The sequence below is a fragment of the Pyxicephalus adspersus genome, chromosome 8 (assembly GCF_032062135.1).
Source record: "Pyxicephalus adspersus chromosome 8, UCB_Pads_2.0, whole genome shotgun sequence".
Taxonomy (NCBI): domain Eukaryota; kingdom Metazoa; phylum Chordata; class Amphibia; order Anura; family Pyxicephalidae; genus Pyxicephalus; species Pyxicephalus adspersus.
In genome coordinates this window covers 36909048-36929498 of record NC_092865.1, presented here as the reverse complement: position 1 = coordinate 36929498, position 20451 = coordinate 36909048, and the positions used below count along the sequence as shown (strand labels likewise).

The following is a 20451-nucleotide window of genomic DNA, read 5'->3' as shown; positions in this document are numbered from 1 at the left end:
GTAGTTCATTGAGTCCCGGCAAGTGAATAGGAACTCGGGATTGCCGGGTATTCTGGCAACCAAAGGTGATCTGTGCAGCTCAGCATTCTTGATAATTGTACAGCGCAATCAAGCAGGAAATCCTATTGCAGATAGAAGTATCCCTGTCCCTTTCTGTAATAATGCTTTGCCCTTGCTTTTTTTAAAAGAGGAACTTTAGTTCTGCTTTAAGCGCAAAACTTGCAATATCCTGACAAGAACTTTAGTAATATGCCACTAATAATGCTAAAGTTACCCTGTAGTGATTCAGCCCTAAAGGGCCATTTACAACATACTTCAAAACTCCAAATTTTAGCCCAATTTACTATATAGCCTAAGTGATTCATCGATTAGTTTAAATTGTTGTCTGTAGTTACTGTTTATTATGGCAGTGCCTGGGGAACAGATGCCAGGGTTGGAGGTTGCAGTGGTGAGCACCTTTCCTCTAAAGCTTGACTAATAATGAAATAAATCCAATAAGCAACATGAAGGTACTTTTTAATATACATGAAAACAGAACAGCTTTCCTGTGATTTCCTCTTTCTTTTTCTCTTCACTTTTCACTAGATAGTTGAATCTGAATAAGAGTGCTAGCCAGCTGTGGTTCTGAGATTTCTGTGATCTTTTTACTAAAAGATTTTATTTCTTACATGAATTCAGTAAATATGTCTTTAATAATGTTCATAGAAGATATAATGTTCGTTACATGGAAATTCCTTACACCCAATATGCTTCTGAGTTTGTTACATTCAGCTCAGTGGTATTTCACAAGGATTTTGTGATTTACTTATTGCTTTTTACAATAAAATTGAAACAGATAACAGAATTGTATCCCACTCAGAACATTTGTAGAAAATGCAAGAAGCTTTCTGCTAAGACTACTTTTTTTTTTTTTTTTTTTGTGATGTTTATATATGTTAGCCAGCCCCCTTGAAAATCGCAAATACCATACTTTTTGATCTGTTGTACCACCAGTGTTACGATACATAGGTACAACAGAGCATCAATTTTGTTGGGGTTCAAATGGGTAGGTAAGGTCTTCTGTCCATTTTTTTTATGCCATCTGTGTCTCTGTTAGAAAATGTTCACCTCATTTCCTGCAAGGACAGAACATGATAGCAGAATAGAACGTAGTTGTAATTTTAGTAGAGGGAAAGCGTTAGAAGTTTCTACAGTGCTTTTATTGCCTTACGTTACTTTCCTAACCAGTGGCAACTGTAAGCCACATTATTTGTAACCAAATCCCATGGGCAGGAAGTAAAGAAAAATCTCCCCAATGTAGCAACAAACCAAAGCAAATCATTGCAGAAATGAGAGAAATTTCTATTTGACTGAAGTTATTGCTGGTTGCAGACCTCTTTCATTAAAATGTGTGTGCCAGCGGTATTCCTGGCTTTTGTGGTCTTCTGGACTTTGGTATAGCTGTTTTTTGCTACACAATTTATTACTGTGCCTGAAGCTTTTCTTTTCAAATTATCAAAAGTACTTGGCTATATATTACTCCCAATACATGTGTAACAAAATATTTTTTTCTGGATTTTATTCTAGAGTATATTACCTGGAAGTTCATCAGATATGCACAATTTCACTATATACCAAAAGCTTTATTTTGCCCTTTGATGGTGCTTGAAATTATGTTGAAACTTTTTGTGTTCTATCTGTTTTATGTTACATGTTTGGCAGGAAGCCAGTGCTAAGCAAGATTGGACATTGATTTGATTAGAATTTCTATACTAGGCTGTACAAAAATGACTTTTATTGACTGTTCATCTGAATAGCTCATGTGCAAGCACAATTTAACTTAACTTATTGTGAAAAATATAAGATTAGGACTAAGGCATTTCAAAGACTTAGAAATATTTCCATTATGGACAGAAAACACACAAAGAAACCAATAACAAGAAAAGAGGGTTATAAAATAATGCAGGTAGAGTCACTGAGGTCATTTGGATGAGAAGGAGCTATTGAGAAATTGAAGGGAAGTACAGCCACCTTATGAACCTCTAGTGTGATTTTGATGTGCTTTTATATAGCACCCGATGATGAGGTCAAAGGTTCTCAAACTTTTTCTATTCCTGGGGTAGGGTTACCCCAGTGGTCAACATGGTTATTATAAGGGGTTGAGATATTCATACAGCACAAAAGTATAGTTTTTGTAAATGTGCTGCTCATTTTTTTTTTGTGATGCTACTAATAAGATAATAAAGTAAGTATCCTTTTCTTTACATGGAACAAATGTGCCCTTTTAAAATGTTGCTTTTTAAAGTTCTTTACGCCAATTTGTAACACAGTAGGGGACTAGTAATTCAGTATTGCAATGATCAGTCATGGCAGGAGAAGGCAGGGAATAGCTGCATCAGATCTGCCCTGCCCGAAGGTAGACTTATCGCCACGGCTGTGTGTTTCCCAAAGTTGGTATGTTGTGCTGTCATTTCTAGAATAATTAAAATCTGCTTAATAATTCTACTAACCCCAAAGTCTGCCCAATCTGGTGGTACAACCGTGTGCAGCCCACTGGTCCTTAGATGTGGTTACTTCTTTTGTGGTTGTCCATGTATATTTTCTCTTGGTGATCCTGACAGAAATACAACAAGAAGTGTTTATGACTACAGAACTCCCCCATTCTTTTCTCTTTTTTATAATGGACAAGCTGATATATAGTTCACAGAGAGAACTGGGAACAATGCTAACTGATAGCAGACAGCAAAGGTCATTATTTGTCTGCTCATTAAAGTTCTGGATTTTTTTACTCCTTTCATGTGCAGAATAAACAAAGCACAACAGACCAAATAATGTGAATGTCAAAACAAACATTTGGACATGTGTAAAATAATATATGTTACATATTAATAAAAACCAAATAGTCAAAAACTTTACTGCTTTAACAAGTACAGGAGCCTGTTCTTCATGCTGAGCATGCTCACATATAACAATGTATCTGGTAGAGTATAGAGTGATGTGGAGGTCCTCACCGCCTGTCTGTCTGTTTGGAATGGCTTCTTAAGAAGGAAAATTGAAGCCATCAACATGAGAGGCCCCGCAATGATCCTGGGACCTAATTTCTCATTGTCCTCTTGTTTGTGGATCCAGACATTGTTGCCTGAGGCATAAGAACTCTAACAAAACAAATTCAAGGAAATGACTGCCTTTGCTTTTTTGTTATATAAAAAAGTCCAAAGAATTTTGACATAACATAAATTCTGTATGCGCCCAGCTCATCTGTGTAGCTGTTTGATTTCATTTAGTTATCATAGGTACGAACATCCAATATGATGTTAAACTAAATGTGGTTATTGAATCCAAATTCATATATTATATTTGTTACTGCACTCGTGAGTACGTCTTCAGTTATAATTCATCATATGATTCTCTCTTCCCAATAAGTTTACTTTTCAATTAGGATTCTGATTTATGGCATATTTTCTTACTGGCCTTTTTCTAGTGTATGGCCTGTCTCTAATGGTCATTAGCTGTGTTAAAATCTAACTCTCACAATGCATTTTGGTGCGGTTGGGTTTATTTTATAAAGCAATTTGAGGGTGCTAAAGTGCAGTATCTAGCAAAGGGTCAAAAACTTGAGTTTTCCAACCAATTAAAATTTGTCGATTTTAGATTTCAACAAAGTGAATTCTTTGGTTACTACAGTCTGCACCTGTTGTTTGCTCCTTTAATATATAGGAACATATAAACATGCAATAAGGTTATTTGGCTTCCCCCCAAAAATTGGCCTTAGACTATATTACTGATATATTCTTTGTGATAGGGACATTAGATTGGGCACCCCTTTGGGAGATAGTTAGTGACATGACTCTGTATCTGCCTAACTTTGCATATTTCTGAAACATGGAGAGTAATCCTACACTATTGGGGTTCTCCTATACCACCCACCATGTACAAAATTCTAACAAAACTACTGTTTCTCTTCTGAATGGTATGGATTGAAATTTCTTCATGGCCACATTGAATCCTGCTACAACGCATAGATTACATCAATGTTTCCAACATAATTGTACTTATTAAGTCTCCCAGAAGGAGACCTACTCACCCAAGACCTTCAAAATCATGGCTTTTCCTAGGCCTTCACTTATTTTCTGTGTTTCATGTATTTGCTTTTAAAATGCTGAGTCCCCAATTTACCTTTTTTATCTAATGTATATAAGGCATATCATTGAGAATATCGCTGCATTGTTCTTACTCCAACAACAAGAACTGTATCTTGTTCCACATGTAACCCTGCTCAATTGGTCTGAATATAGTTATGCTTTATGACAAAAAAAGGTGACATCAAGAAAATATATTTTCAAAAAAGTCCACTATTGTCATTTTGGTATTCAAAGTTGCAATCTGTGGGCTGGTTTTTCTTGTATCATGCTTTACTGTGATGTGTCACCGACCCAGAACAAATATGTGTACAATGTATTAGTGGAAGCAAAAACATGGATGATTGCCGAGTAGTCTGCACAGTTAAAACAGAAAAAGCATTGCAGTTTGTGTTGACAATTTTCTTTATAACTTGAGTATTCTTCAATGGGCCGTTATTGATTTTTGAGGAATGATAACTGTTCTGCTCTGTTACAGAGGCATTTGTAGCTAGTGGCTGGTGCTGCAGGTTCTTGGTACCATGATGAAAGAATATTTTTTCTTGACAGTTCTATATTTATAATGTTTGGGCTTGGGCCTCTTATGAGCCTTTTTTGGAGCAGTATAGTATATATATTTTCATATATTGCCAAACTGGTGTCATGTTATGAAGTTCCTAGTTGTGTACATATCTCACAGTGTCAGCATGGATCCTGTTTATTTCCTATCTTGGCTCAGAGCTCTTTTTAATGCATGAGATCCTCAAACTTTCTACACAAAGAGCCTTTTCACTCTTCTTCAGATTTTAGGGGTCCAAATAATGACTAGTGAGAGCAGAAAAAAACTTTGTGACGTAAGAGAGGTCTGTGGAATTAAAAAAAAAGAAATTGCCCCATTCTTAGTATAAGTTGAAAAAAATGTTGTCTTTCGTTAGAGTTAGTGTTACAGGAATGATTAGTGCTCCATCGTTTGTGCCAGTGGGAAAAATAATGCCCCATTGTCGGTTACACCATCATTGGTGTCAGTGGGAGGAATTGTCCTGCAGTGTTTTTGTCAGGTGAATAGTGCCTCCTTTTTTGTGGGAGAGGGTGGAATAGTATCAAGTCATTGTTGTCACTGGAGGGACAGTGCTTTCCAGTTTCTATCTGAGGGAACAATAGTTTCCCATTGCTGGTATCAGGAATTGTTTTCTATAGTGGTGTCAGAGGTATAGTGCTCTATTTGGAGAAACAGGAGGTATGGTGCCCCTGTGGCTGGTTAAAAGGAAGCATAGGGCTGCAGAGTGGGTTACAATGCTCTTGTGGTTTTCTAAAGCAGTAATGATAAACACACATTTCTTTTCTTCTCCTGTATTTACAGCTGCAATGACGGCTGAGAGTTTTGCATGTTGAAGGTACTAAGTAGCGGTTTTAACTACTAACCTTCCCAATATACACACACTGCATTCTTACAGGAGCTCTGTTACAAAGGGGGCCTGCATATGGCTTTGCAATTCAGAATTTTGCAGTCATTCTATGATAGGCTGCATCTCGCAGTGCAGTCTCTTTAGTTATTTATTGACCCCTACAGTACACTCTAAAGTTCCAATATTGTGTGGGTTTTTGTGTTAATTTACCACAGTTATGTTATATTTCAAATACCAGAAAAAATTTGGGTATTTGAAGGTAAAAAAATAAGTGTCAGAGACCTTGTCCAAGAACACTATGTCCACTGGCATCCAAAGGTTCACAAAAGAATAAATAAGAGGTGCTAGTTAATTTTATTTCACATTATTCATTCTTGGGGGAAGGGTGTTAATTTAATGCAAATATATACTCCACATTAAAATCCGTACATTTTTCGACTTTTTATATGTATTTTTATAATATTTTGGTGAGTGCCAAGGTTCAGTGATGTATGCAGTCCGTCTGCTGCGTACAACATAACTTTATCCAAATCTTGCAGAATATCTTGGCTTTTTATAAACAAAGTGATTATGGTATCATTAAACAATGCATTGTAAGTATGAACAACTTGATACTTTCTACATAGCAGAATGCCCCCATTTCAAGCTGCATGATAATTATACCCAGTGGGGCATCATCTTTTCTTTGATATGCTCACATGGGAGGACTGAACTGTACAGAATGTCACCCATGCTGGTGCCCTCCTCACCCACAGCGAGGTCCTTTTCTTTAATTTTTCTCTCCAAAGCCTCAGTCTCTCCCCTTGTTAGCAGCCTACCAGGATTACTTGTTAATTAATTTGACTCTTCCATTATGGTCATTATGGGGGTGCCTACATACAGCTCTATGAATGTTCATCTCCTTTCTGTAAAGAAACTGTGGATTATATATTTGTTAAATTGAAAGAAAATGTGTTTGTAGTGTAGTAATATTTTAGTACAAAATAAATTGACTGTGTGCCATTAACGCTGAAGTCCAGGAAGCAGATGGACACAGTGGGAAATACAAAACTGTGTAGTGATTTATGTGCCAAACAATTTGCAGATTTTTTTTTTTAAATGGTTGTTTGGGTTTTTTGAATTTGAATGGTAGTTTGCATTCAATAACCATTTCTTATTTTTTACTTGTCAACCAGGTATATCAATGCTTTGTTATTGATACATGACAAAACCAAATGTTCTGTGCATGTAGGCATTATAAGCATAAGCTACTTAGCTTTCAACAAATAGTTCTGTAGTCTGGTTTTATCATTTACAGTACATTTTATATATCTATTGCTTGTGATATTCAGCTTATAACAGAATTACTCCTCTGTGTATGAATAATTTTTAATAAATCAGGTTACGGCGGTCGGTCATAACTGGGCATATCTCCTTGGCAGGTGACGTGTCAGTAGTTGCTTTCAGTTACTGCCCTTGGAATTTTAGATTGTAAGCTCCCAAAGACAGAGAAATTTTCCTATTGTTTCTATCTTTGCAGTAATGGTTTTACCCTTTATTGTTGAGTGTTATTTTTGCATTTCATGTGTTTATATGTTTGTAATTACTCGCTTCACGAAACATCAGTACTGTATTGTTACTGACTCTTGTCTGTATTGTGCTCTGTAAAGCGCTATGAAAAATTATGGTACTTGATAATTAGAAAAAAAAATAATAAGCCTTACTAGAAGCCCAATTTTAATTACTCTGTTTCTATAAAAGATCTACCTCATTAAAAAGAGACTGCTGAGTTGGTGAATGACTGTCAGAGACATGCAAATTATGGAATGGGTGTAGAGAGATTGCTAGAGGAGGATTCCATCCCAGGTTGGGAGACTGCTCACGTGTCAGACATTGTGAGATACTGCCCATACAGAGACTGCCTGACAGATTGCCTTGTACAGACAGACTGTCAAGGGTGTTACTCCATACCTAAAAACTCTCGCTAAATACAGAATCATCCAGAGAAGTATATGCTATATACCTTAGTGATAATACAAGTACTAATATGGATTGTTTAAAATGCGTTTATAGACAAGTATGAATGCAAGGTGATAGAAATGAGCAACCATTAGATATTCATCTTTTGTTCTTGGTTACATGATAAAACCCATCATCTAAAGTTAAGATAATATGCTTTAGATACCCACAGCACAGACAATCCTATTGTGAACATTGTATCATATGGAGTTTTTTTTGTTTGTTTTTTACAAAATACAGTATACTTTTTTCTAAATATGTTTGTAGTCTTCTTTACAATTAGGACTACTAATAATACTTTAATTTCAGAGCTGCATTAGTGCACATTGTATCCACTGAAATCTGTACATGTATCCCCATGTTCCTGTGTGGTATTAGGTTTTTGTGCATGTTTGTACTTTCTTTGATGTACAATACAGGTTTTCATGCATATCCATTTCTGTTAATTTTCCAGTGCACTTTTCCTTTAATTGTTACATTTTTGATGTTTCATCTGTGTGTATTGCAGCGGAACACTGTCCCTGTTAGGGATATTTTAGTAATATTTAATGCATATGCCTTATGGTTAAACTGTATGTAGAATAGAATAGCTGCCCCACAGTGCAGTGGATGTCTCTCTGGTCTATTTTGGAGCCTTCAGGGTAAAGACAAAGATCAAAGTTCCACCCAGAAATGATTACAATGAAGGTCCACATATAATACGAGTTTTATGTGGAAGGTCCAGAGAGACAAAAGTAAGAGAGATTGTTTTCTCACCTAGGGGTGCCCCCTCCTCCCTTTCCATTAACAGTTCAGCAGGTGTAATATACATTTTTGCAAAGGGCTCTGAGATTTAGGCTGACCCTGTGGGGATGGGGCCCACACCACTGGATACTTTTCACCTCTCGCCAGGTCAATTTCACAGGTGCTAATTCACTTTGTCTCCCCCTCGCCTTCATGTCATTTTCTTTTTGCTTGTGACTCCCTCCCCTCCTCCTACTTTTCATTTTGCAGTTTCAGACATATTTTCGCTTGTAAATCTGCTGCATTTTCTTTTATTCTTCAACAATGCGAATTATTAACTTTCTTTACATGTGTATATATTTCTTTTCAATTCTCCACCTTATTTTCCTTTAACTTTTGTATATTCATCCTCTATCCCACATGTACACCAGATCTCAGCCTTGAAAAGCAAGTTGAAGAAGCAGTCTACATCTACAGGAGATGGAGTATCTCGAGCATTTCTCAGAGCCCAGGCTGCTTTGTTTGGTTCCTATAGAGATGCCCTTCGATACAAACCTGTAAGATATCTATCTGTTCCTTATCAAACCTGTATTAATTACACTGTGGTCTCTTGGCTATAAAGGAGTACAAGTCCTTTACATAAAACCTAATACATTTTGTTTTTTTTTTATGAATGAGATACTAATATTATTGAAACGGAATGTGTAAATATACACAGATCTGGCCAATCTTCCAATATACATGTATTTAAAATATGTAAAAAAAAACCCAGTCAATAAAATCTTTTTTAGACTTCAACATGTTATTTTAAAACACAACATGTTATTTTAAAATTCAATTAAAAAAAAATAATGAAGTGAAACTTTGGGAAACATACTTCTCCACCCATGCTGCAAGGTATAAATGATCATTATTGTCCAAAGCACCATTAAAAAAGGATTCACTCTCCTGGCAGCCAGTACTTTCTTTTTCCCTCAAATTTTCTGGCTTGTGGATAGGCCCTTGATGTCCTCACTTACAATTTAGGATAGTTAGTCCTGCATGGTTCTTGATGACATCAGCGACCTGTTTCTGACAGTTTCGGCTCCTAAGATTAGATACTTCAGACACCAGTGCATCAAAGAGATAAGGCCAAGTAGCAAGGGCTTAGGTAATTTAAGGTGATTTGTAATGCTATCCTAGGCAAAAAAAAATAAATAACGTGTGCCATTTCAGGAGAGCCCCATCATATTTCAATATCTTGTGATCCTGCTACATTCAGGCAACACTCCCTATCTGTTTGTCATTTGTACTCCTGCTTTGTCACATTGTCACCACTACTTACAACACAATTTACACAGGCATGGTTCACTGTTGTCACTACTAGTAAACCTGCTCTGGGAAATGAATGTTCTACTTCAATATACCTTGGTGTGTATGTGTCGATGTAACACAATGCAGTGTATACATATTAGTTGTGCCAAGATCTTCTGATAACATTGCTAAAGTATTTTCATATTGATTTTTGAATGTTACTAAAAACTGTGTTGCAGATTGTTTTTCATTAAACTGTTTAATAAAATTGAAGTTTATTGTTCTGTGGTCCTTTACCTGTTTATTTCTGATCTATTTAGGGGGAACAAATTACCTTTTCGGAAGAAAGCTTTGTAGCACACCGCTCCAGCACCATGAAGCAGTTTTTAGAAATGGCTGTCAACCTACAGCTATTCAAACAGGTGCGTGTTTATTCAGCCTTCACGATTTTCTGTATCCAAACACATACTTAACAGCATGACTTGAAGTAAGGGTTACTGATAATCATTACTGGAAATTTTTTTACTGTCCAATATTTCCCTTTCATATTACATAAACATTCCTCACAATATGATAGTTGTGATTATTTCCATTGCTGTGTGATTTATGGAACACTGGGAATCAGCCTGTCAACAAATTAGGATCTAACTACTTTGTTCAAAGGAAACTTCTGTCTGTGCACTGTCCATGAACCTAGTCCAGAAAGTACATACGCTAATAAGTTCAGCCCTATTAATCTAGGGGGATTTAAAAGGGAAGAAACAGTTGCTAATCAACAATGAGGGACTACTTTTTAATCATCTAAAAATGTACATTGCATAGTGTATCTTATTGTAGTCATTGGATTATAATAAAGTATTCTGTTGTCCTCATTACAAATCAGTTTATTGATGGACGGTTGGAAAAACTGAACTCAGGCCATGGCTTCTCTGATATATTTGAAGAAGAAATCACATCAGGTAAATTATATTTATTGTTACAGTAACTGTAATGAGGAAACATGCACTAGGATTTTTTATTCATCAATGTCATTTTTTCGTAGGAAATGCTCGATCCTACCAACAGTGGATGCACACCATGAAGGTAAAATAAAAAAAGTAGTTAAAAATATCAATGATGTTCCAGTTATTCAGTATTAAACGTGAACTTGTGAAATTGTTTTGACTGACTTAAGCTACGTACACACTTCCAATTATTATCGTTGGTAAACGAACGACGAACGATCCTGCACGATATCTGCGAACGATCGTATAGCACCGATCCTGTACATACAGATAACGACACGATCGTTCGTAGATATTGTACACACAATAGATGCGATCGTTTGAACGATACAGGAAGTTACGTGCACCACAGGAACGTTCGTTCATCACGCATGCTCAGACCATGGACGATCAATGAACGATCGTACACACGAACGATGGTCAACGATCGTCGTCCAATCCGATCCGCCGGTCCGGTCGTTCATTTCCAACGACTTTCCTCGTTCGTCGGCGTCGTTGGTTACTTTTTTACGAATGATTTTTGCCCAATCGATCGTTCGTCGTTCGCTCGTCGTTCATTTTGAACGATAAAAATTGGAAGTGTGTACGCAGCTTTAATGTTGGAGGTACAGGCTTCAGGACTGGCGTTTTATTTCCTATTGTGTCTGTAACCAGAACAAGCATTCAGCCACTGAAGTGTATAAAGTACACACTTACATCCTACATACTTGTTACAGGTAGCTTGTTGTATGTATTAGACAGTTAAGCCATGGTTAGGGTGAGAGTTCCTAATCTGGCACTTTTGCAAAGCTAGTCAGAAACGACAGCCTCCACATATCTGTCTTTACAGGTTCATTTAAATTCTAACTTTTGCCAACATTTTTATTATGGTTTTGGATAAAGTAGGTTAGAACCACTGCTGTTTTCTTATTGATCTGTTTCCCTGCTATGAAATGTCCTTTTACTTTTTTTCTATTGATATCTACCACTAAAAGCAAAAGTAGTAAAAATAAATGCAGATCTCAATAAAAAACACAGAGCTTCTAATTCTTTCCACAATGTTGAGGACAGAGGCAGTGCAAGCAATACTGCTCCCAGTGGACAGAGTCTGCTACAAAAACCTGACAGAGGTTGTATTCAGAATTACCAAAAAACTGTGATTGGATACAGCTAATACACATCAAAAATGTGATTGGAGAATTTGGATCTTCTAGGGTTGGTCTTCTAGAGTTCTTACACTAAAAACAAATGTTTAAAAATAAAACTCCCAACCCACTTTCCCAATCCTCCAACCTCCCTGTAACCCTAAAATATAACTTAACCTCTGTATTGACACTTCATCTCCTCTGTAAAAGTTATCCTTTTTTACTTTTATTTTTAGAATAGCACTTACAGGTAACCCTTCACCTTACACATTTTTGCTTTACTGGTTAGATTATTTGCTTTTAATCTTTCCCTGTGAATGGTTCTCCCACATTTTTAGGCCATATAGAAAATCATAATAAGCACACACAGCAAACAAGATTACTGCTTAATGTAAACATATGTGTTTTATAATATTTTTGCAAAGTACTCTTTGTATACTACCTCGTACAATCATAACCTGAAACCATCAAGACCAGTACAAGAGCCTTTACCTTTATACATACTATATGCAAATATACAGTCCTCAAAAAAACATTTCTAAAAATTCTGTCTGATATGGCTTTAGAAAACTGTACTAAACAAACAACAATTTTGTGTATTTGATGACAATTTATTTACAGAAAGGAGGTGCCCTGATTAATACAGCGATGACCAAAGCCAGTCCAGTTATGAAGAATGCTTATATGTATGTAAGTATCTTACAGCAACTGTAATTGTTTTAATTTATGGTATTGTTCTTAGTTATGGTTCTTTAAGACAATACATGAATTGTGAGTATTGGATCCTTTAGTACTAGTAGGCGGATCTGATTGTATTGTTTAGTCAAGGGCATACTAGCAGTCATGTTGCAAGGCCTTTGTAATCATATATGAGAACATTGTGATGCAATGACACCTATAACTAGCCTGATGTGTTTCAGGTCTGAGAAAACACGCACTGTTTGTTTACATTTGGATGCAAAATTTGTAGTTGCATTGGACAAAAAAAAAAGTGCTTGCAGCACTTTGTCTGCTAGGATGCGAATTGCATTGAATACTATCTTATTTCCTATGCATCTTACACAATTTACTACAAAAAGATCCATGGGAATGCATATTCACTCAATAGTTGTTACCTAAATAAAGTGTGTATGTGTGTGAATTTATATATATATATATATATATAAATATATATATAACATTAGTGATTGTTCTGTCCATAAGATCCCATTTTCTGATTGGAAGCAATTGTTCTTTGTCCATATTTTTAGGCTGATTTTTATATACATGTACAATGTATGCTTTAATTAAAAGTTATTAAAACAAAAAGCTGGACCCAGATTCAATAAGCAGAAATTTGCATAATTATGTTCCTGAGTAGCAGAGGTCATCACAAGACTGGCTAGCAAAAAACTACAAGTGAAGCAGTAAAGGTATATGTAGTTTTTCATGTTCAACGTATATATGGATTTACTCCAACAGAGAATATAATATTACTGTTGCTTTAGCTCAGAGTTTGTAGTATTGTGTGCATGCCACCATTCTCTCTCCTAAGCCAGTCATGGCTTTCACAGAAAAGAAAATTCTGTATTGCATTCACAAAATGGAAGACTGCAGGTCAAAGATGACCTGCAGTTTTTTGTGATAGTTCTAAATGAGGTCCATTTTTTTTTCCTGTAATAACGCTGCCCATTCTTCTTGGCCAAAAGCTTCCATGTCTTGTAAGTTCTTTGGTTGTGTAGCAGAAACTACATATATGAGATTCTCTTAAGGTGGCTCAATGGCATTGAGGTCAGAAGATTATGATAGTCACTCCAGAACCTTTCCCTTCTGACTTGGTGTATCAGATCATTATTATATTAAAAGGTCCAAGTATAATCTCAGCTTGTCTATTTATAGTGTGTATATAGTGAGTATTTAATGTGGAAGGTCTCATAGACACAGTAGGTTTATAGAAAGGTTTTATTACTAGTTAATTAGCAGATAAAGTACTTTGGGTGTGATCCTTTAATGTAATCAGTGTTGTAACATTCTGTGTTAGCAATAAAATTAATTAATGTATTTTACTGTTTATACCTACCAGGCTAAGCAAGGTATTAAAGATGTGAAGAGCAAACTAAAGAATAAGGTAAGATTTTTTCTTTTGTCTAGGGGTCATTGTATATTTTTTTCAATTAGAATTAACTGTGTAAATCACCCACGTTCAAAGTGCAGTAAAAGAAAAACTCATTGTGATGTTGCTGGTTTTACATTAATTTTTCTTTCAACCATTATGGATAATACCAGTGAAGCATTGCACCTCAGAAAGATGGAAACTTGGATTCTTGTTCAAATGAAACAAATAATTCTTCTGCAGTTTGATCTAAAAGATTGAACATTATGTTAATCAATTTTGGGTATCTAACAGTTTTAAAGTCACAAAAATGTGTAGACACAATATTGTTGATAAGCTGTCATTAAAAACATCCATTCACATTTTCAATTTATTATGCCTTGTGTTTAAGATATGTTTGTTGCAAGATAACTTGCTTTTTAATACGGCAGCCCATTTATTTGAACAAGCCTTATCTCCTGTGATACCTTACAAATAAATAGTAATGCACTGGAATGAGGGCACTTTGAAAAGCTATATAAAGTTAGATAAAGTAAAACTTAATCACACTAATACCTGCATTGTGTTACAGCAAAGCAGTGGTGTGAACTGCCCATAACAGTAACCCTAATGTTGAACCACAGAACATGGCACAAGATGCTTATGACAGTCTTTTTTTTCTAACATAGTAATTGTGTTACTGTATGTGCACCCCTAAAATTTACAAAGATCCATCCCCAGAGCATAATCCTGTCTAAAAAGTTGAGCATGCCATAAAGTAGTTCCAGTTTCCGTTCCCTTGACCTTAAGGCCTGACTGTGAAAAATAGCACATTCATCAGAGTAAAAAAAAGCAGAGAGATTCAGGAAATTAAAGACATTCATATTCCAAATGACAATGCAGAGAATAATTTTCTGTGCTGTCCTCTAACAGAAGTGAATAAAGCAATGCTACCACCTGTTTTTTTGTTGATGTTCCCTTTTACCTTCAGTGGTGGGTTACATAAACCAATAGGCTGCGCACCTAAATCACAAAAATGTCAAATATGTCCATTTCTTCATTGGTATTGGTAGATGACCATTATAGTTCTAATGGTATAAAGGGGTTATTCATTTTATTTTATTTTTTTTCAGAAGCTAAATTTTATAAAACTATAAAAAAAGTAATGTCTAGTATGTGTGTGTATATATATATATGTATGTGTGTATATATATATATATATATATATATATATATGTGTGTGTCTGTGTGTGTAATGCAGGGTATTTTGTTCCTTTTGACATGTATACTTAGCTGTCATGCAGTGACAACTGACCTTTGATCAGCAGATTCATTTGCACTGTGTTTTCTGTTAAAATTAAAATGTTCAGCTACATTCCAGTAATAAAATACAATTAGACAAGATGGATGTAAATGCATGCCTACTAATGTGTAATGTTTTCAGTGTACTTATAACTAGATTTAAACCTTTTCACATCATATCTTGTATACTAGAGCAATCTGTAATTTCACCACATCCTTCCAGAAATGACACTTTGGAAAAAAGGGGCTCACCAGGTCCTGTGAAATGCCTGGTCCAATGCCTGGCATTCTTTGGTTATTGTAGATGGTAATGCTAGGATGTTCAGCTGTACAACGCACATGCCATAGATTGCTTTGTGAGGCTGTAATCTAGGCTTCTTTAGGACATTTTTCACTGGGGACAGAGATGAACCTAAGGGTACCTAAATAAACATGCAGCCACTACCAAAACCTCCTGTCATAGTTAAATGTTGGCAGTTCTGACAGGCATAGTGCCCAACATTTCTAGGTTCTGTCGGAGCTTAGCCTCAGTTCCACTAGGTTAATGTAAACTCACCTGTTCACATCTACTTTCCTCACTGATAGACAGAGAGTGACTGAGAACACTACACACATTTCGTACTCTAGTTCCATGTGATTTTGTTTCTTTATTCTCTGCTTTTAACTGTTAAGCCTGTCTCTAACTGCATGTGACCTGCATGATGCATGCTTGTTTGATGATTTTGTTCTAGGAAATTGAAGAAGAAAATTTGGAGCCCATAAACTCTAATACCTTCCCATTAAGCAGTTCCCAGCGTCCTATCTCAGAGAGGAGGAAACTCTCGCAGGTGAGGAATGCAGCTATAACCCTTCATTTATTAAGTTGAAGAGCAGTGTGTAAAACAGGGATGTGGGTATTATAGTCCCAGGCCTATAACAATGTTTCAATACAACTATTCATTCTTGGTGTTCTCTGTTTATTAGACACATTAACATGAAATCTTTATTTGTGAGGCTTAAACAATACCAAAGTGACAATAGTTCAGAAAAATGTCACATTTATATTTGGTACTTGTTTCCAAAATATATTAAATACCGCCGTTTTAAAAATGTAAACCCATTAAAATTTTAAAATGTAAACCCACCTGTCTAATCTCGTAGTTCAAATTCACTCTATAAACGAGATAAACATCTGACATTGCTATGATTAGGAACTTTAATGCCATGGTTTAAAGACTCTACAGTACTGTGAAGCTATAGACTTGCATTAAATGAAATGTTCAGTCAGCCTAAATTATTGTCTTACTGGAAAAATTGCACCTAAATGCACATCAGTAAAAATAGTTTTTTGTACTAGTTCATGCAGCTAATGTAAACCTTAGGCATATCACCAAATATTAGGCCTTTACGAATTCCTGCCCCCCCCCCCATTCACACCCCTATCCACACCCCTATCCTTTCCCAAAACATACATACTCTTTAACAGATCCTGTTCTTCTTGAAGCCCTCCCCAATCAGATTATTTAACAAAGCTGCAGAGTAGCTCCAAGGATGTTGTTCCTTTGAGCTGCTTGGTGTTATCTGGTCCCTTTCTAAGGCTAAGCTGCACCTGCAATGAACAGCCTTCCTAAAAAAAAAAAAACATTTTTCCCAAGGCAGAATATGTTTCCACAGAAAATCCAAGCAGTGCTGCCAAGGGCTGGTAGCCCTGGAGCTTTTTGCCAGTGTTGGTAACACAGCTAATCAGCAGTAGGTACAAGAAGACCCCCGCAATGATCAGCAGCAGCAGAATAGAAACTATAGAGACTTGCCATTTGTTATTAGAAATAATAAAATTATCACTGAAGCCTCAATATGGACCCTGGCAATTATATATTGTTTTACTTCTTTTTGTAAACTGTAGCAATAAAATATGCATCAGTCGATCCTGCTTGTCGGATTGATAAACCAGATTCTTTAAAGTTCTTTATAGAAGATCTAGTCTGTAACAATTTGTATCACTAACAGCCCCAACATATAAAGGCCCAACACCAGTTACCAGTGCTCGTTTCAAGTTGTTTTCTATCAGGCTGACACAGTTCCCCATAATCATCTCTCCTCTCCTCTGTGCTTCTCTAATTAGCAATGGTGACTTCCTCGTTAGCCTGGCAGGGCTTGTGAAAATGTCAACATTCCGCTCAAAAAAATTCTCCAATTAGATCTGGAGAAAAAAAAAATCTAAGTATCAATTCTGCTGCTCTGCAACAGCCACAGGGAGATGTGCAACATAGAAAATAACCCCTTCATACCTGTAACATGTTACATTGGTGCAGATAAAATGAGATGGAGATATAAAAGAATGAGATAAAATGAAGATGTGTTCTGTTTTTTATTCAATTAATATTACCCTTGACAATTTACCTTTTAATCCCTGGACAAAGATAAAACTATATATTTTAAAATGTCATAGTAACAAGAAATAATAGGAATAATCTAAACAAAAATAAAAGATTTATTTATAATAAAGTGAAATATAATTTGACAGAAAGAATGCACAAACGCTAATTTCTCTTAACTGTATAATACCCACAGTGCAGTTTGCTTTCAAAGAAAGCGGCATCATTGTCCATTTCTAAACACGTTTTCAGGAATGCCTGGCCGGCTAATCTGATTGTCCGCAATCATTGCTATATCTGAATTTTGGTATCAAATACAAATCTTATTTTTTATTTCACATAGTTTCTTAAGGGCTGCTTTGTGGCAAAGTGTGCTTTTACTGACAATATGGTTTTATTTATCATTTAAAAGACTTCGCATTTTTTTCAGAAATGTAGTTGCCAATCGTGCTGGTTTTTAGGGAGTTAACTCCCGACCCGTCTCTCGCTATGATTTAATAATCCTTAATACCGCAGTTTTTAATCCAACCTTTGTGATTGAAGTGAAATATGTTGCTGCTCACATAATGATTGGTTTTGTTGATGTTATCGCTATGCTGAAACAATTAATCCTGGATTTAAAGTATCTGATAGCATATTATAATTATTCCATGTTAAAGATCCAGCTTTTCTGAGCACTGTGTACCTATCAGAGCTTTTGTAAAAATAATAGTTTATTGAATCCAAGATGGCTTTACTGCCCTCTGGTGGAAAATGCCTAAACTACATATTACACATTGGTTGTAAGTATTTTTATTTTATTTCCTTTATAGTGTTTAACTTCTTCAATTTTTTTAAATCCCTTTTTTGTTGGATGATGTTTTTATGTCTTGTAGACATCTGTTTACAATGTGTGTGTACATATGTATATGTATGTATGTGTGTGTATAATATATATATATATATATATATATATATATGTATATGTATGTATATATAGATATATGTATATACACATACACACACACACCATGATGGTAGACATACATATATCCACCTAGATATTCTTATTTTCCTGTAGACACGAATGAATCGCCACCTAATGAACACAACTGACCACAACTCTGGACTGGAAGATTTAGATGTAGCTGACAGTGCCAGCAAGTGAGTATCTGTATGACAAGGGTCTTTTTCTGAATTCATATAGAATTTTCCCAGAGGCGCTCCTGAGATTAGGAATAACTGTTGTGAGAAGTTGTACAATACATGGGTTCTCCTATGTAAACAATCAGGCAGCCGCTGGGTGTACTTTCGGATTTAGATCCCTTTGGGAACAATAGGAGTTAGGTCTACTTTTGAACTGAAATCCGATTCACATGAATATTTACATTGGAGTACCAGAGCTGGGGATGCCTTTACATAAGTGCACTTCTTACATTTACTTTCTTTTTTTTTACACATGTGAGGGGGGCAATGGCTATCAGTACCTAATTGTTTTAGGTACAGTAATCTATTTATATTTTATTGTCCTACAGGTGTCTATGGTTACTTAAGTTTATTTTAAAGTTAAATAACAAAAGTCATTTTTTTTTGTACTTGCAGTAATTGTTCCCCCCTTCTCTAGCCCTATTAAGTGAATTATTGTCTTTCCCAGCAGATTCTGTTCACTCTTCCTAAACTTCGCTGTCTAAACTTTAGTACACTAAATTATTGATTTATTATCATCTTTAATTATTTTTTTTATAATTATAGATTTTATTTTTAGATTTTGTGGCATAGTTCCAGAGCTGTCCTCCATTTGTCACTCATTGTATGTGCCTTTCTCAGATTATCATCCGAAGACAGTGAAGAAGCATCTGGGTATTTGTATGACAGTGACGCCTCAAATGATGATGTGAGTCTTTCCTCGCGCCCAGGGGGAGAGATGGATCTCCTGGGAGAAATTCTGGACTCGTTGAGCACTCATAGTTCTGATCCTGGTGGAGCTCGGCTCACAGCTGCCAAGAGTCTGGACTTTTTTCGCTCTGTTGAAGATTTAGACTACAAGGTTATGGTATGTTGGTGAACTTATAAAATGTATTCACTACGTGAGCACTTTGCTTGATGTGAAAGCAGATTCCAAAGATTTCTTGCTAGTAAATACTTTCTCCCTGAACATTCCCATGTACAGTTACTTGTTTAAGTACATGAAAAAGTATATGCAAACCCCAACAATAACATTCCTTTATTTGCTCCCTTTTGGTTCTGCTAAATACTAAATTGATTTTTATTTAGTTTCTTTTTGTGGGAAAATGCACAACATATCTGTCCCTGTTTTGCCGGAGAACTGATACCTACCTTTGCTTTCCATCTGTGCTCATGGGGATACTTCTGGACAAGAAGCATATGTGTGTGTGTGACCACAGATGTTGTTTTCTCTATGGCAAGGCTCCTGAGGTGAATGCTTGTATGCATTTATAAATGTATGTGTTCAGGACTAGGACAGTGGAGCAGTGTATGTGCATAATGCTGTGAGATGTCACTGAACACCCATAAAGGAATGCAATTTTGTTGTCCTGCACCTCTATATTAATTACATAAACACTTGCTGATTATTTTTAATGAGTAGGTTGTCTTGGTAAACTAAGAATTTTGAACAAATGCTGAATGAAAAACAGTCCCTTTGCCCGTCCTAGGTATGGTGGAAGTAACCCCTTGTGATGTCCTATGAGAATAGAACATCTTTATCACCAGTACAGCATGTTGTGGGGTCTATCTGTTACAGTCACATAATTACACAAAGTTTAGCTGCATATTTCCAGAATTATTTCTTATCACTCTTTTTGATTATCAATGTTGTATTGATGTTTCTTTCTGCATTCAATCTTTGGATTGTGATGTCAGCCAGCCCAATCAGAATCAATGAGTATGGATGAAAAAAATCTATACCAAAGGTAGGCAATCCAGAGCTCCCCTTCTCATGTATTCCATACTCCCAGCATGCCCAGACAGTTCTCAGTGCATTAGATTTTTTTGTGTATAAATTGGTGTGATATTTTCCGATGTTTATTCTGCAAAACTTTCAGTAGGCTTTATGTGAATTCACTTGGTAAGATGTTAA

At 35.9% G+C, this 20451-nt stretch overlaps 1 protein-coding gene across 4 annotated transcripts in view; it reads left to right on the top strand.

The window, feature by feature from the left end:
- DENND1B (DENN domain containing 1B) overlaps nt 1-20451 on the top strand; it is a 121274-nt gene that overhangs the window by 93007 nt on the left and 7816 nt on the right. For 2 of the 4 annotated variants that reach the window (XM_072420046.1, XM_072420045.1), the window contains 9 exons: nt 8656-8781; nt 9838-9939; nt 10401-10476; nt 10560-10600; nt 12267-12335; nt 13708-13752; nt 15750-15845; nt 18433-18515; nt 19179-19404. In XM_072420046.1, the coding sequence (XP_072276147.1) occupies nt 8656-8781; nt 9838-9939; nt 10401-10476; nt 10560-10600; nt 12267-12335; nt 13708-13752; nt 15750-15845; nt 18433-18515; nt 19179-19404 (864 nt within the window). Of the gene's footprint in view, nt 1-8655; nt 8782-9837; nt 9940-10400; nt 10477-10559; nt 10601-12266; nt 12336-13707; nt 13753-15749; nt 15846-18432; nt 18516-19178; nt 19405-20234; nt 20285-20451 lie in introns of all 4 variants that reach the window. The other 2 variants (XM_072420048.1, XM_072420047.1) reach the window with 2 other exon arrangements.